The sequence below is a fragment of the Leptosomus discolor genome, chromosome 3 (assembly GCF_034619465.1).
Source record: "Leptosomus discolor isolate bLepDis1 chromosome 3, bLepDis1.hap2, whole genome shotgun sequence".
In the NCBI taxonomy this organism is placed as follows: Eukaryota; Metazoa; Chordata; class Aves; order Leptosomiformes; family Leptosomidae; genus Leptosomus; species Leptosomus discolor.
The window spans coordinates 73,844,268-73,856,884 of record NC_141393.1 but is presented as its reverse complement, the minus strand read 5'-3'; the positions used below and the strand labels follow the sequence as shown (position 1 = coordinate 73,856,884).

The 12,617-nt window shown below is 38.5% G+C and overlaps 1 protein-coding gene across 2 annotated transcripts in view; it reads left to right on the top strand.

The window, feature by feature from the left end:
* Positions 1–12,617, top strand: part of DENND1B (DENN domain containing 1B) — a 159,575-nt gene that overhangs the window by 30,836 nt on the left and 116,122 nt on the right. For both annotated transcript variants that reach the window (XM_086462730.1, XM_086462729.1), the window contains exon 3: positions 10,674–10,717. In XM_086462730.1, the coding sequence (XP_086318856.1) occupies positions 10,674–10,717 (44 nt within the window). The remainder of the gene's footprint in view (positions 1–10,673; positions 10,718–12,617) is intronic.

Genomic DNA, 12,617 nt, shown 5'->3' with positions numbered 1-12,617 from the left:
ATTTTGCATTCAGAAGGCATTGATGGAGTCTGTATCGTGATAGAAGATGCATGCTGGATCATGAGTGATGTTCAGTAATACAAGCGATGGTGCTTTCACTGCCGCTGGAAACTCCCTAAATATCAGAGTCTCCCTGCTGCTACAAATCAGAAGTGCTTGAATATGAAGTCAGTATCTAAGGCAGTAGTTTTCACACCTTTAAGCTTATCACTGCCCTCGGTTCCTGCACTTGCAAAAAGCTGTTGTTTGAGTTTACCTTCCTTCTCCCCTGCGCTTGGGGAAGGCAGGGCTCCTGGGAAGAGGAGATGAAGCACAGGCCAGCCTCTGATGCCTGCAGAATTGCCATGTTGGCAACTATGTTTTCAGCTTCGCTCGCAATGGTCTCATGGGAGAGGAGGAGGTGTGCTTGCCGGGGGAGACAGCCCCATCCCACGGGCTGCTGCGTGTGCTGTGTCCAAAACGAACAATGGCACGGAGTTTTGCCTGACAGCTCAAAGAAAACCTTCCATGAACACTTAGTGAGCAGCGTAGGAGGCAAGGGTTGAGGGAAGGAAACACAGAAGACGACAGAATATTTTTCACTTTCGTGCTTTCCACATGGTAAATTGTATACACTTAAGTTGTGGGGATATTGTCCCTATTTGGGACCAGTTTGTCTAAAGCATTTGGCTGGGCGCACTATTAGTAGAGGATATTTGAAAATGGTGCTGTCTGCTGGTATACTAAATATATATCTTAGAATGGTTTGGGTTGGAAGGGACCTTTAGAGGTCACCTAATCCAACCCCTCTGCAGTGAGCAGGGACACCTTTAGCTGGATCAGGTTGCTCAGAGCCCCGTCCAACCTGACCTTGAATGTTTCCAGGGATGGGGCTTCTACCATCTCTTTGGGCAGCCTGTGCCAGTGTTTCACCACCCTCACTGTGAAAAGTTTCTTCCTTATAGGTCTATCTATATAGTGCGCTTACCTTTATAATTTGGATAATTATATTATGTATTCCATGATAATGTTATATATTCCATTATTCCAATGTATTATGTGTTCCAGTGTTGCACTGGCCTAAAAAACCTGTTAGTTATTGAATCATCACATTTTACTGCTTATATTAGTTGGTATTTAAGGCAAGGGGCATAATTTACAGGGAAGTCCTGCCCTCAAATATTAAACAGTTGGGCTGTGATCAGGATGTGGTCCCCACCAGTGGAAACTGGAAGGCATGTTGCTATGCTATTTGGGCAAGAAGTGATGTAAATAGATAATCATTATATATTATCTCTGGGCAAGAGGGAGATCCCCTGCAGCATTCATTTTTTTACTGAAGAAGCAAGAGGACTGGACTAATTTCTGCTTCGAAAAAAAATTACAGAAGCATTAAGCTTTTGGTGAATTTTTTTACTTATTCAATTTAATTTTATTTTTTAGGCATATAAACTATAATGTAAGATTTTTTGAATTCTTTTTAAAAAATGTCTGTCAAAAATGGCTTATGTATTATTCTGTGTTTTCTGCAACCAGGCTGTTTGCTTTACAGGGTCACGTATATCCCTGGTTTCATGCCCAAGCTGATATCACATTTGTATTTCTTGAAGGAATTAGGAAGCAGTAACTCAGGCATCCATAAGATACTGAGATGTAGTCTTTGTCATGTGCCAAAAGCCTTTTGGTTTTTTCCATATGCAGTCTGTGTGGGTTCCATAAAGCAAATATGTTTTACTCTGTGAGATAAAATGTTTTTATGTGCCTCTGGTCAGACGTCACTGCCATGGGAGAGCCAAGTGGCAGCGCATCTCCAGTGACTGTACAGGAGGTTTGCTTCTTCCTAGTTTACTTAGTACGTGTTGCTTGGTAATAATGTACTTGACATTTTCTGGATCTTTCTTAAAATCAGTCTTGCAGCACTAATAAAAGAAAATGTCATGTAGCCCACAATATTTTTTAAGAACTCTAAGTCCTGTACCTTCATTTAAAACAAAACACTGTACAGTGTGGCTGCTTGCAAGGGGGTGTAGTGAGTCAGTTTTTCATCCCTACAGGGCGGGGTGTAAAGCTTGTTTGATTGCAAAGGTGAATGACCTTAGTCTTACTGTCTTTGGTGGTGGTTCATTTCATTAGATGACTGCACAGTCTGTTTGGTTTAAACTTCTTTGAACGAGACCCAGTGACAGCAGAACAGAAAGATTTTGTTTAGTAAACCTTCCTCAAACATTAGCAATGACTTAAGGTATAAATGATGCTCACTTCCTTGTTCTTTTGCTACCTGAGTTCTTAGATCCTCATTTTCATGAGCTGTAACTCACTTACGATTTCAAATTAAAAATAGGAAAATTAAAAATAACACCGTGGCTCCTAAAGGCATACAGTTGTTGCCATGCTTTACAAGCTCATTCTAAAGACTTAGCAAGTAAAAGAAACTTCTGCTGATCTTGCCAAGAGACCAAATGAAGGCTGAACATATTCATTTTATCTGTGCACTATCTGTGCAATGAACTCTCACCCTGATTAAGGTTTTATCCTGAAGCATGGCTAATAGCATTGCAGCCAAAAGGACCCTTTCTTTCTGTCCCTGGTTAGCTGAAATGACTTACTGCTCTGTCCTTCAGTGGTAACAAATTCTTGGTCAAAAAGGGATTGACCTGCAGCTCTGAAGGAGATGGCAAGTTGTGGCTAGAAATTTTAACCACCTACTTGCTCATAAAAGGGAAAAAGTACTTATTTCCTAGTCTGAGTGTGTTACAGATAAGGAAATCCGAAAGATCAGAGGAATAGTTGGGTCCAAAATGTGTAGTGCTGTCAGACAAAGCCCTGCATTGTACAATGTGGTAGGCTGAGCCTTGCCCGTGATTAGTAGCAGTTCAATATTTGCATGCTGTTTTCACATCCTTGATTTTCTGAGTACTTTGAGGAACTGCTATCGCACAAGTTAAAAGTAGAAGTACTTGAAAATAATTCTATGGTAAACTTTACCATCAGTAAATCTATTGCATGGCTTTGCAATGTGGTGTATACACACCAGATTCACCCATTTCGATACAGATTGTGAGCTGTTAATGCTTTAATGGGGCAGTAGCGACCTGCATGTAAAAGCTGTGGAGTTGCCATGACCTTGTAATGCTGCAAGTAGCCAACTGAGCTGGACCCACTGACTTCAAATGCGAATTGCGTTTGTGTGGAGCAGAGAAGAATGTGATGTGTGTGTTTTTTGTTTAAAGACCGAGTGATTTTTACAGTTGTGGATTATATCTTTGGTTTTCCATGTATAAGAAACAGAATTCTGAATTTCCACTAATGTGGTGTGAGCACTGGTATCCTGAAACCATTTAATTAGTTACATGTCTTTGAAAAGATGCAGTTAAATTCTGAGCCACTTGGTAAGTCCATGAGTAATTTGCGTTACTTGTAGTTTGGGGCATGTAATTTTTCAAGCATAAGTCCTACAGAAATTATAAGCTTACCTGAAAGCTTGCCCAGTTTATGTTCAGCTACAGTTAAAAGCAGTTTCCTTAGGAAAAGCTTCCTCGCGGGAAGAAGGTGCGCTCATCTTACCTGTGAGGAGTCAGTCTTTGTAATTATGTTTCTGAACCTGACTGAGAAGTCACTGATACAAAAATCACATTTCTGATTTGCAAATGTGCGACCACAAAGACTTACGGGCAGCAGTGACTACCGTGACTGTAACTGAGAAAGGCTACTAAAATGTTATTTTCCATTTGCCCTTTCTCAAAGGGCAGTATTTAGTGTGTGTTTGTTGACACTTGTCATTTACCCTTTACTTTGTATGAGAAAAGTTGAAAGGAAAAATGTCAAAAGTCACACATTCCAAGTATCTCCTTTGATGCCGGTGAGTGTCAGGTACCTTTGCCTAAATAATTTTTCAAATTGGGGTATGAGCTTTGCAGTCAGTTGAAGACAAGGCAGAGGCCACTGGTGTGGGGAAGGGAAAGGGGACAGGAGACACTGGGCTCCTGGATCGTGGCCATGTTGTATCTTATTTTGAAAGGTGAGTCCAGGTTCAGCACCTTGCTCAGATGTGCTGCTGAGGTTACTGTGTAAGCACCTAGAAACCCAGAAAAATCTCAGTGTATTAATATACAGGAAGAAAAGTGGGCTGATGTAATTCCTGAAACTCGTTCACGTTTTTCTGTACCTGACATGGTTGTAAAGTGTCAGTATTTAACTCTTAAAATTGTCAGTGGTCAGGTGCTCATTGTTACTGGTGTGTGGCTGGAGGTATTTGGCTTTCCAGGGGAACATGCCTGTTTCAGTGCAGCATTTTTTTGCCTTGTGTTCATTTGCTGTTTGCTGAAGTACCAACTGTTTGAAACCGTGGTGCAATTTAGGAAGGCACCTTAGTGGGTAAAGTGTGAGTAAAGAAGTTGAAGATGCTGGATTGCTAAGACTTGATATAATTTTGTAAATTCGTTTTCTTTTGCCTTTGTGGAAAGACTAAGAGTGTGCTTGCATTCTGCAGTAAGTTTTCTGTCAAGTGGTTAGAGTAAGAACAGACTTAACAGTCTTGTAGACTGTTTTAGTCCTTTGATGAGCAAAAAAATATGCAGGCTACATGATTTGTGTAAAAATGTACTTTCAACTATTTTCTACACTGGCATCCTCATTTGCGTATTGTCTTTAATCTGACAGGTTTTAAGTGCCAGAAAAGTTAGCAAGTGTTCCCTGGTTTCACTTTTTTTTTATGAAGTTGCTTCAATGTGTTTTGTCCTTGTTCTTTCTTTTGATTACTGATGCTTGGAAAATACTGTAACTCGCTTCGTCCTCCGCTTTCTGCGGCATCTTGCTCTTCCTCCAGCTGCTGGCGGGTGCTCCACTTTCATCCCCCAAACCTGGGAGCTGAAGACCACTGTTGCACTCAGATCTTCCTGACAGCAGTGCTTCCTGTTCCTGCTGCACCTCTGGCACTTCATGTATGAAACTGTTAACAAGCGGATTTTAATATGATATACAGAAGTCTTTTTTGCAAGAAGTAATCTTTCTGTGTGAGTGCTGTTTTTTTAATCAGATGATTTAGTCTGTGAAAATGCTTGGGTTGCACATTACAGTTCATCTCTTATTTTGTTTCTGAATCACTGTTGTAGTAATAAAATATTATATTGATACAAAAGCATCATTGTAATTACTGTTGCAGGTTTCTGTCCAATTATTTTAAGTATGTGGCAGACTTTTGCCTTTGAACAATAGCACTATTATAAACTTGGTTTAGAGAACTGATTTTTTTATTGCTGAAAACTACTTATTCTAACAAAGTCAGTTCTGCTTATTGCTTGAATATGCGTTTATAAAACTGTTCCCTAAGATAATGATACATCATTTCAGCTTTATTGATTGCGTTCTCGTGTTCATGTAGGAAAAATAATCTGGAACTTCATTTTTTTCCGGACAAGAAAGAAGACCTGTCTGCAATAAGCTTTACTTTGCTGCCTTCCTGTTCCTCAATGCATTTCTTCCCCACCCTCATAACTCCTGGCCCCAGTCTCTTCTTGCCGCTCTGCACTGACAGCTTTTTTCCAATGACTATCTTTACAGCATCAGAGAAAATACAGCTGGAGGGATACTGAGCAGTCATCTAGCCCATTCCTCTGTCCTAAGACATGACCAACTCTGCTTGGCAGTCTTTTTGGCTATCCTCCTCCGTAAAATCCACAGGGATGAAGATTCCTCCTTTCCAGGGAGAATATTGGACTACTTAATCCGTTTCATTTTACCTTTGCTGTGTTTTTCTGTCTGAAATTACTCTCTGTTGCTGTCAAGAGAATTACCTGAGATGATGTTTCTCAACATGTGCTTGTAATTTCTGTTCCATTACCAAATTGGATGTGTGCTAATTAGCTTATCCTGTGTAATTTTGGGTGATGTTTATACTCTGCAAGCTTAGTGATTGTGAAGAGTATTTTTAGAGTATATCTAAATATTTTTGGGATGGTTACCACTCACAAAGCTTTCTCTCTTTTTATTTTTCATAGTTTTGAATGCACTACTTCTCTAATCTACTCTGTCATAAGAAATAGTACTTCTATATTTTCTTATATTTGTTACAGAAGTTAAAATATGTTAGAAGTGGTTTTCCTAAAAACACGGATGGCATGCTTGATGAAGTTACCTGTATAGGAGTAGATTTGTGGAGAGGAGTTACATACCTTAAGGATAATTTTGTGTTTTCCTCTTCTCTTAGTAGGTATCATACTTGCCTGCATTTTTCTTGTGGAGCAGTTCTAGATTGCAACATTTTGAATACTTTTGATTTTAAGCATTGCATGTGACTCACTTTTCTCTTTGTATCAAGTATACTGTACTCTGAGTTTGGTCCCTCAACAAACCTTTCTATGTTTGTCTCTCTTCTGACTTACACAAAGAGTTGCATCTGCTTCCAGTTGTGATCCTCGGGGTTCTTTCTGAATCTTACTATAAAACGCTTTCTTTGAAAATATATATGGACTTACATGATCACAAATGATGCAAAAGTAGTCAAATAAGTCAAAAGTTATTTCTAGCAATTGCATGCATGAGCTGCAGCCTTGCAGCAGTGTGAAATTCACACCTGGGAGACATACTTCCCAGCGCTGTAGCATAAGGAATTTTCGAACGTTACTGGCATGTGCTAAAATGTACTTTTGTAAGAAGTGTCTGCCCTGCATGCAGTAGGTATAGGAAGAGGCAGTGCTTGTACGTACATACAGCTGTTTATGGGTGCAAGATTATATACGTTTGCGCACGCAGTACACAAACTATTTCATGTGTGCACTTAACAATTTCCTCTTACTGCTACGTTTACTTAGGATTGGTGCAAGGTGTTTGTCCCAAAAAGTCTGTTAGAAAAAGTAAATGAGGAGAAACTCAGTAGTTCCTCAGCCAGCTAGAGCAACAGCTATTTCTGAGTGATTCTCATCCTCTCACCCATAAAATCAGCATAAAATTGACCTAACATTGCCAGGTCGGCTGGGGTATCTGGAAAGTAATCCTGAGGGAAAAGAAAATTCGGTCTTTGTAAATCTGAAGATAAAGTGCATAAAGTTGCAGAATTGGATTATACTTTCTCTTTTTATTTCTAAACCAGTCCGCTTTTGTTTCTGCCTTTGTAGCACTTGTGAGAAGTTGCCACAAAGATGTGTCAGATGCTGCCTGAGCCAAGCTCCAAAAGCAGAAATATCGTCATTTGAAAAAAGCCCAATCCTGACATGGATAATTATCATAAAATCTCAAGACTTTTTATAGGTGTTAGGGTTTGTTTTCAGAGTAAAGACAGAGAAAGAGTATAGTGACCTTTCTTTTTGAAGCACAAGTCACATCAGATTTTCTTACTTAATAAATGTATGGCGAGTACCTACTAAAATAACCAGTTAAAAGCCAGTAATAACAGCGGGAAAACCTGGCTCAAAGCAGTTGGATGAGTCTTGGAGGTGTTTAATTTTTGCTGAATGTAGCAGTGAATGTTTTTCTTGAATTGAGTTAAACGAATTTTTTTAAATGTTGGCGCTTTTTTTTTTTTTTTTTTTTTTTTTTTTTTAAATACATGAAGGAGTATTAAGAGCATTATTCTGCCTGTTTAGGTCACATGAATTTAATTAGCCTCTCACAATATAAAAATAAATGTTGTTATACCTGTAGTTCAGTGAACTGGAATTTACTTTAGAGTTATTTTTATTATGTCAAGTGAGACCAAAGTACTACGAGAGTGCCCTGATGATATGAAGTGAAGATATCAAACTGAGCAGCACACTAAATTATAATTGCAGGTTTTATGTCTGTTAGCGTATCAGGGCACCAAAAGAAGTTACTGGAGCTGTCGATCTTGTTGCCAGTAGGTAAAAGGTGCTCCTGTGCAATGCTGTTCAACTCCGTTGGCACCTCACCGAGGTGTGAATTTTACCCGATTTTTGACCCCATACCCCAAGTTACCTAGAGCCAAGTTTTGCTTAATTCTGAGATTGTACTTTGCTCCAGATCGGGACCTTTTAAAATTATGCTTGGAGTTTTGCTATTGTGATCTGCTTCCCTTTTTGAAGCCTGGCAGTTATACTTCCACTGAGAACACTGAAAGAAAGAAATTACATTTCTTTCTGATTTAGAAGTTTATACATTAAACATTTTACTAAGTATCAGAAAACCCTGTGATTTTGTTACTGTGTTGCTAAAGCATTCAATATTCTCAGTGTTTCTCATGTAACTGTTACTTCACATCTGCCAAAATACTCTGCCCGGTTTTATTGCTGCGAAGAGGTGAGCTTGCCAAGTCTGCTTCTCCTTGGCGATGCTCTGTCAGAATGGAGCACCTAGTCGCAGGCACTAACTCTCGAGTTGTGCAATAGAAGCTACTATAAATGGTACAGCAAGACTTGGGTACTCCTGAACAAGAAAGCGGTGATAAGAAATGGAACTAGAAGCAGCTAGCAACCAGCTTGTATTTCGTGAGGTCTAGCGAATGCTGAAGGAGAATTGCTGCCGGGTGAAGCAGTCCCGCTTTCTTCTTACCGCAAGTCCCTATTCACTGGTTTTTCTTCCTTTTTTTTTCTGACACAAAGGCAATGGTTTTGGGGAACTGGTCTAGTTGACACTGACCTGAAAAATTCCAGACATTTGATTTGATCTTGGTCGGTTCCCTCATGTGGTTCAGTGTTTAGCTGTAGAATGGTCTGCACCAGCAGGAGAGAGATGATGATACAGGATCACCAAGTAGCTGGTAGTGGGAGTGCAGTGGGATTGATTGTTTGCAGAGGAATTTATGCTTGAAGTGTTTGTGGACACAGGGCCTTAAATTTGCATCCTCTTTTAAGATATTTTTTGGTTTCTGCAGAGTTTCCAGTGGTTTTTAGCAAGTAATTTTTGAATTTCTTAACAGTGAGTATTTGATATCTGTTTCCATGCTTGCTGCTCCTTGAATTTATAGGAGATCATGGTTGATATATAATTACTTTCTTTTTGATGATGCTAAATTGAATTAAAAATAGGAGATCCCTTACAGTATAGGCACTGAGATATTCAAAGTCCTCTTTTTAACTTGTCATTACACAGATGTGTTTGTGATTTAAGTACACACAAAATAATGGGAAAAAGCGCCTCTGTTTTAAGTAGCTGTTTATTTGCTCTCATGTTTTTATAAACAGCATCTTACCTCGTTTCATATCTGCCTCCAAAAGTTCTTGCTTCCCGTAGTAGATGGAGGAAGATTCTTTGTGCAAAATGTATACGTTTTCTTAAATAATAGCTGCAGAACCCTCCCCAGATGTTCTTAGGAGCAAAAATGCACTTGTCCAATACGAGTCAAATTTTTATCTAAAATCTCAATTAGATTTGAATTAGATGAAGATTAGGTCTAAGTTAGGTTTAGTTGCTTGACAAGTTGAATTTTCCGGCAGGTTCAAAATGTGTGTTCCACTGTTCGTTTAACATCTGGCCCAGGACGACGGAGGGATGCTGGCTTCAGCCTCCAGTTCCTTGTGAGTGGGCCAGCGTGCCAAAAGTGGAGAACCCTCTGGTTCTGATGTAAGATGTAGCAATAAGAAGGAAGTTTCTGATTTATCAGACAGAGCTAGCGTTAGAGACTGAAGTGGAAATCCAAATATGTTTCCCAGATCTTGGCTTCTCGGAAGATGGAATCCCAGCAGCTCCAGAGGTAGCCAAGAGTTTGCAGTTCTCATCAGGCAGCGTCCCCCGGTGCTTACTGGCGGGTTTCTCCATTTATTTGATTGGCCTCCGGCACCCAGAGCTGTCGTCGGCCGGCCGGGCAGTGGCGGCAGGCGCTGCCTGGCGTCGGCTGGGGCACGAGCAGGAACTGGAGAGCTCTTCCTCTAGTCCAGGCTTTGGCAGCAACCTGGGTCTCCCTTGCAGGAAGATGGGTAATTTCACTTCAGCATAGGGACAAATGCTGGTGCTAATCTGTTGTATAGAGGCGCTGTGAAGCTTCATGGGTGTTTCTGGTACAGCAGCGCCTTGGGAAGGTGTTGTATCACGGGAGATTAAAAGCTTTGGGGCAATGAATAGCATAATTCGGTTTTTGTTGAAAGGTTATGGTCCAGGTCATTGTGTTAGATGCCTTCAAAATAATGTTAATTGTAGGCTAATATATAGCCTAAATAACTGATTATTTTGATAATTAACAATTTATGATAGGTTAATGAAAACTTTAAGATATTATTGAAATGCTGATTTTAAATGGCTCTGAACAGAAGATACTCAAATGTGCTAGCTCTTCCAAAATCTTCCTTGAGAGTGCTGGTTACATCGGTACTGTCTTTAAAATCACAAATTACACTTTTGTATACCTCGGAGATCTTTGTTTTCCTCTTCTTATCATGTTACATTTTTTTTTTTTTTCCCTTGGATGGAAATAGGTTTTATATCACTTTATTTCTTAATTAAATTAAAATATGAAAATTGAACATGTGCTTAAAAAAGGAAGTACTCAAATGTAAAAAAAAAGAGTTGAATATGAAAATAGTTTAGTACATTGTAACCTGCTACCGTATGTAAAACAATAAACATATAGTTTCATAAATATGAAATAAGTCTTTAATAATCCAGTATCTTCCTTAGATTTTAGTTACATTTTTGCACTTGCCTCAAAGCTTGACGCTAAGCTGACCCTCTCTTTAATATTAATGTACTCTGACTGTAATACTCTGTTCCTTTGCCTCTGATTAATGCTGTCTGTCAATTATTTACAGATCCAGTGGTACTGTGGAAGTTCCCGGAGGACTTTGGAGACCAGGTTGGAAACATGAGATTGAACTTTTTTTTTATCTTAGAATAATAATAAAAAAGCTCTCCTATTCAGCTGTGGAGAGGCAGATGCTAATGATAGCGGGGAGAAAGTCTTCACCCAACTGGTGGCTTGGTGATTAGAATGCCTTTGTGACAGGAATATGCAACAGCAGTTGTAGAGCACTGTATATCATACTAATTCCCTATATCACCTTGTTTTTGATACAGAGTATTTGATAAGCTGTTTCTGTTGGAAGTGTTGGGTTTTTATGTGTCGTAGGATTGAAAATTTGGACAGTTTATCAACAAAACTTTGCTGAACATTGGTGTTGTAAATTGTGTTAAATAAAACCACCGGAACAAAAAAGTTGAAGAGCTGCACATGTATGTCCTTTTAATGTCAGAACCCGTATGTCCCGCTTCTTTAAATCTTTACAATACAACATTTTATATATTTATTTAATAATATTTTGCAGATACCCTAGTTATTTGCTTGGAGAAAAAATAATCCTCAGACCCTTATAAGGGACAGTGATCTAAACATATGGATTTTGAAAGCATGAAAATCCTAGTTTCTGTCTATAATTAATCTTCAAAGGAAAGGTTGTACATACAGGACTGATGGATTATTTCGCTGTTTGTAGTGATAGCAAAGCTATTAATTAGTGTGGTTTTTTTTTCCCTAGACTATTTTACTGAAGTTATTAATATTAAAATTTAATGAGACTATTAAATTGTATTATTTCAGCAACTTTTAGATAAGTTTCTTCCATGGAAATATTTTTATTTTCATAGAAAATGGTACATAAAACCACTAAATAGAATGTCTCTGACTCAGTGTCTCTCTGCTCTTCTTTTTAGACTGATACTGAGTCAAACATATTCTTCATTGGTAATATCACCACAATGGATGGCCTGGAAATATTTTTGCACAGTAGATCTTGATAAATCATTGATTTTTTTTTTTTTGAAATCAATAATACAAGATTCTATAAAGACAGCTATAAGGTGATTCATGATGAAAGGAATAAATATACAAATGTAGAAGGTAGGATGTCTGGTTAGGGAATAGCATCAGTCAGAAACATGAGCAACTTATAGTGATAAATGGTACACAAGCAAAGTGTGCTGTTATCTGTTCTTAGCTAGACATTCAGCAAGTTTTGATAATTTTTGTGGCTGAGAATGATCATCTTCCTTGTCATTTAAATTCTTTTTTTCTGTTTTTTTTTGTTCTTTTTCTTTTCCCTAAGAAAGACTTGATCTTAAAAAAAAAAGAAAAAAAAAAAAAAAGAAATTATGTGTGAAGAAAAATGGGAGCTTATTCAGTAAGTTGAAGGTTATTCAAAGAACAGCTGGTGTAGAAAAATGATTAGAAGATGAAGCCCACTAAAGACTGAAAGGAAATCATACAAAGATGCAACGGACATACATAAACTATAAAAACCAGAGTCCTCAGGCAGCTCTCTGCCTTTGGGCTCTGAATAACCTACACCTGCATGCTGTCTCTCAGCAGTGTAGGGAATCTAGTGTTTCAGGTAAATTGCTTGTGTTCCTAGATAAACCTCATCCTTGCAAGGGAAATTTTCCTGTTAGAGCCTTTGAACTGAATACATAGCAGCTTCTCTAGCAAACCCCTGAGCCAAGTAGTCAAGGGAAATCAGCAGAAGCCTTCTGTGCGCATGTGTGTGTGTGCGTGGTGAACTCGGTAGGTTTGGATTGGAGACCTGATTATCTGTCAGATATATTTTTTTTTTAAAATGAGATCTCACTAAAACTATCAAGGCTAATGTCAGTGAAAGTTTGTGGGGAGAATATTTAAAAAAAAAAAAAAGAAAAAACAAAAAAGAGAAAAATAATATTCTGCATCCTATTTTCCAGTCATTTCTATTTTAAATGTAAAATGT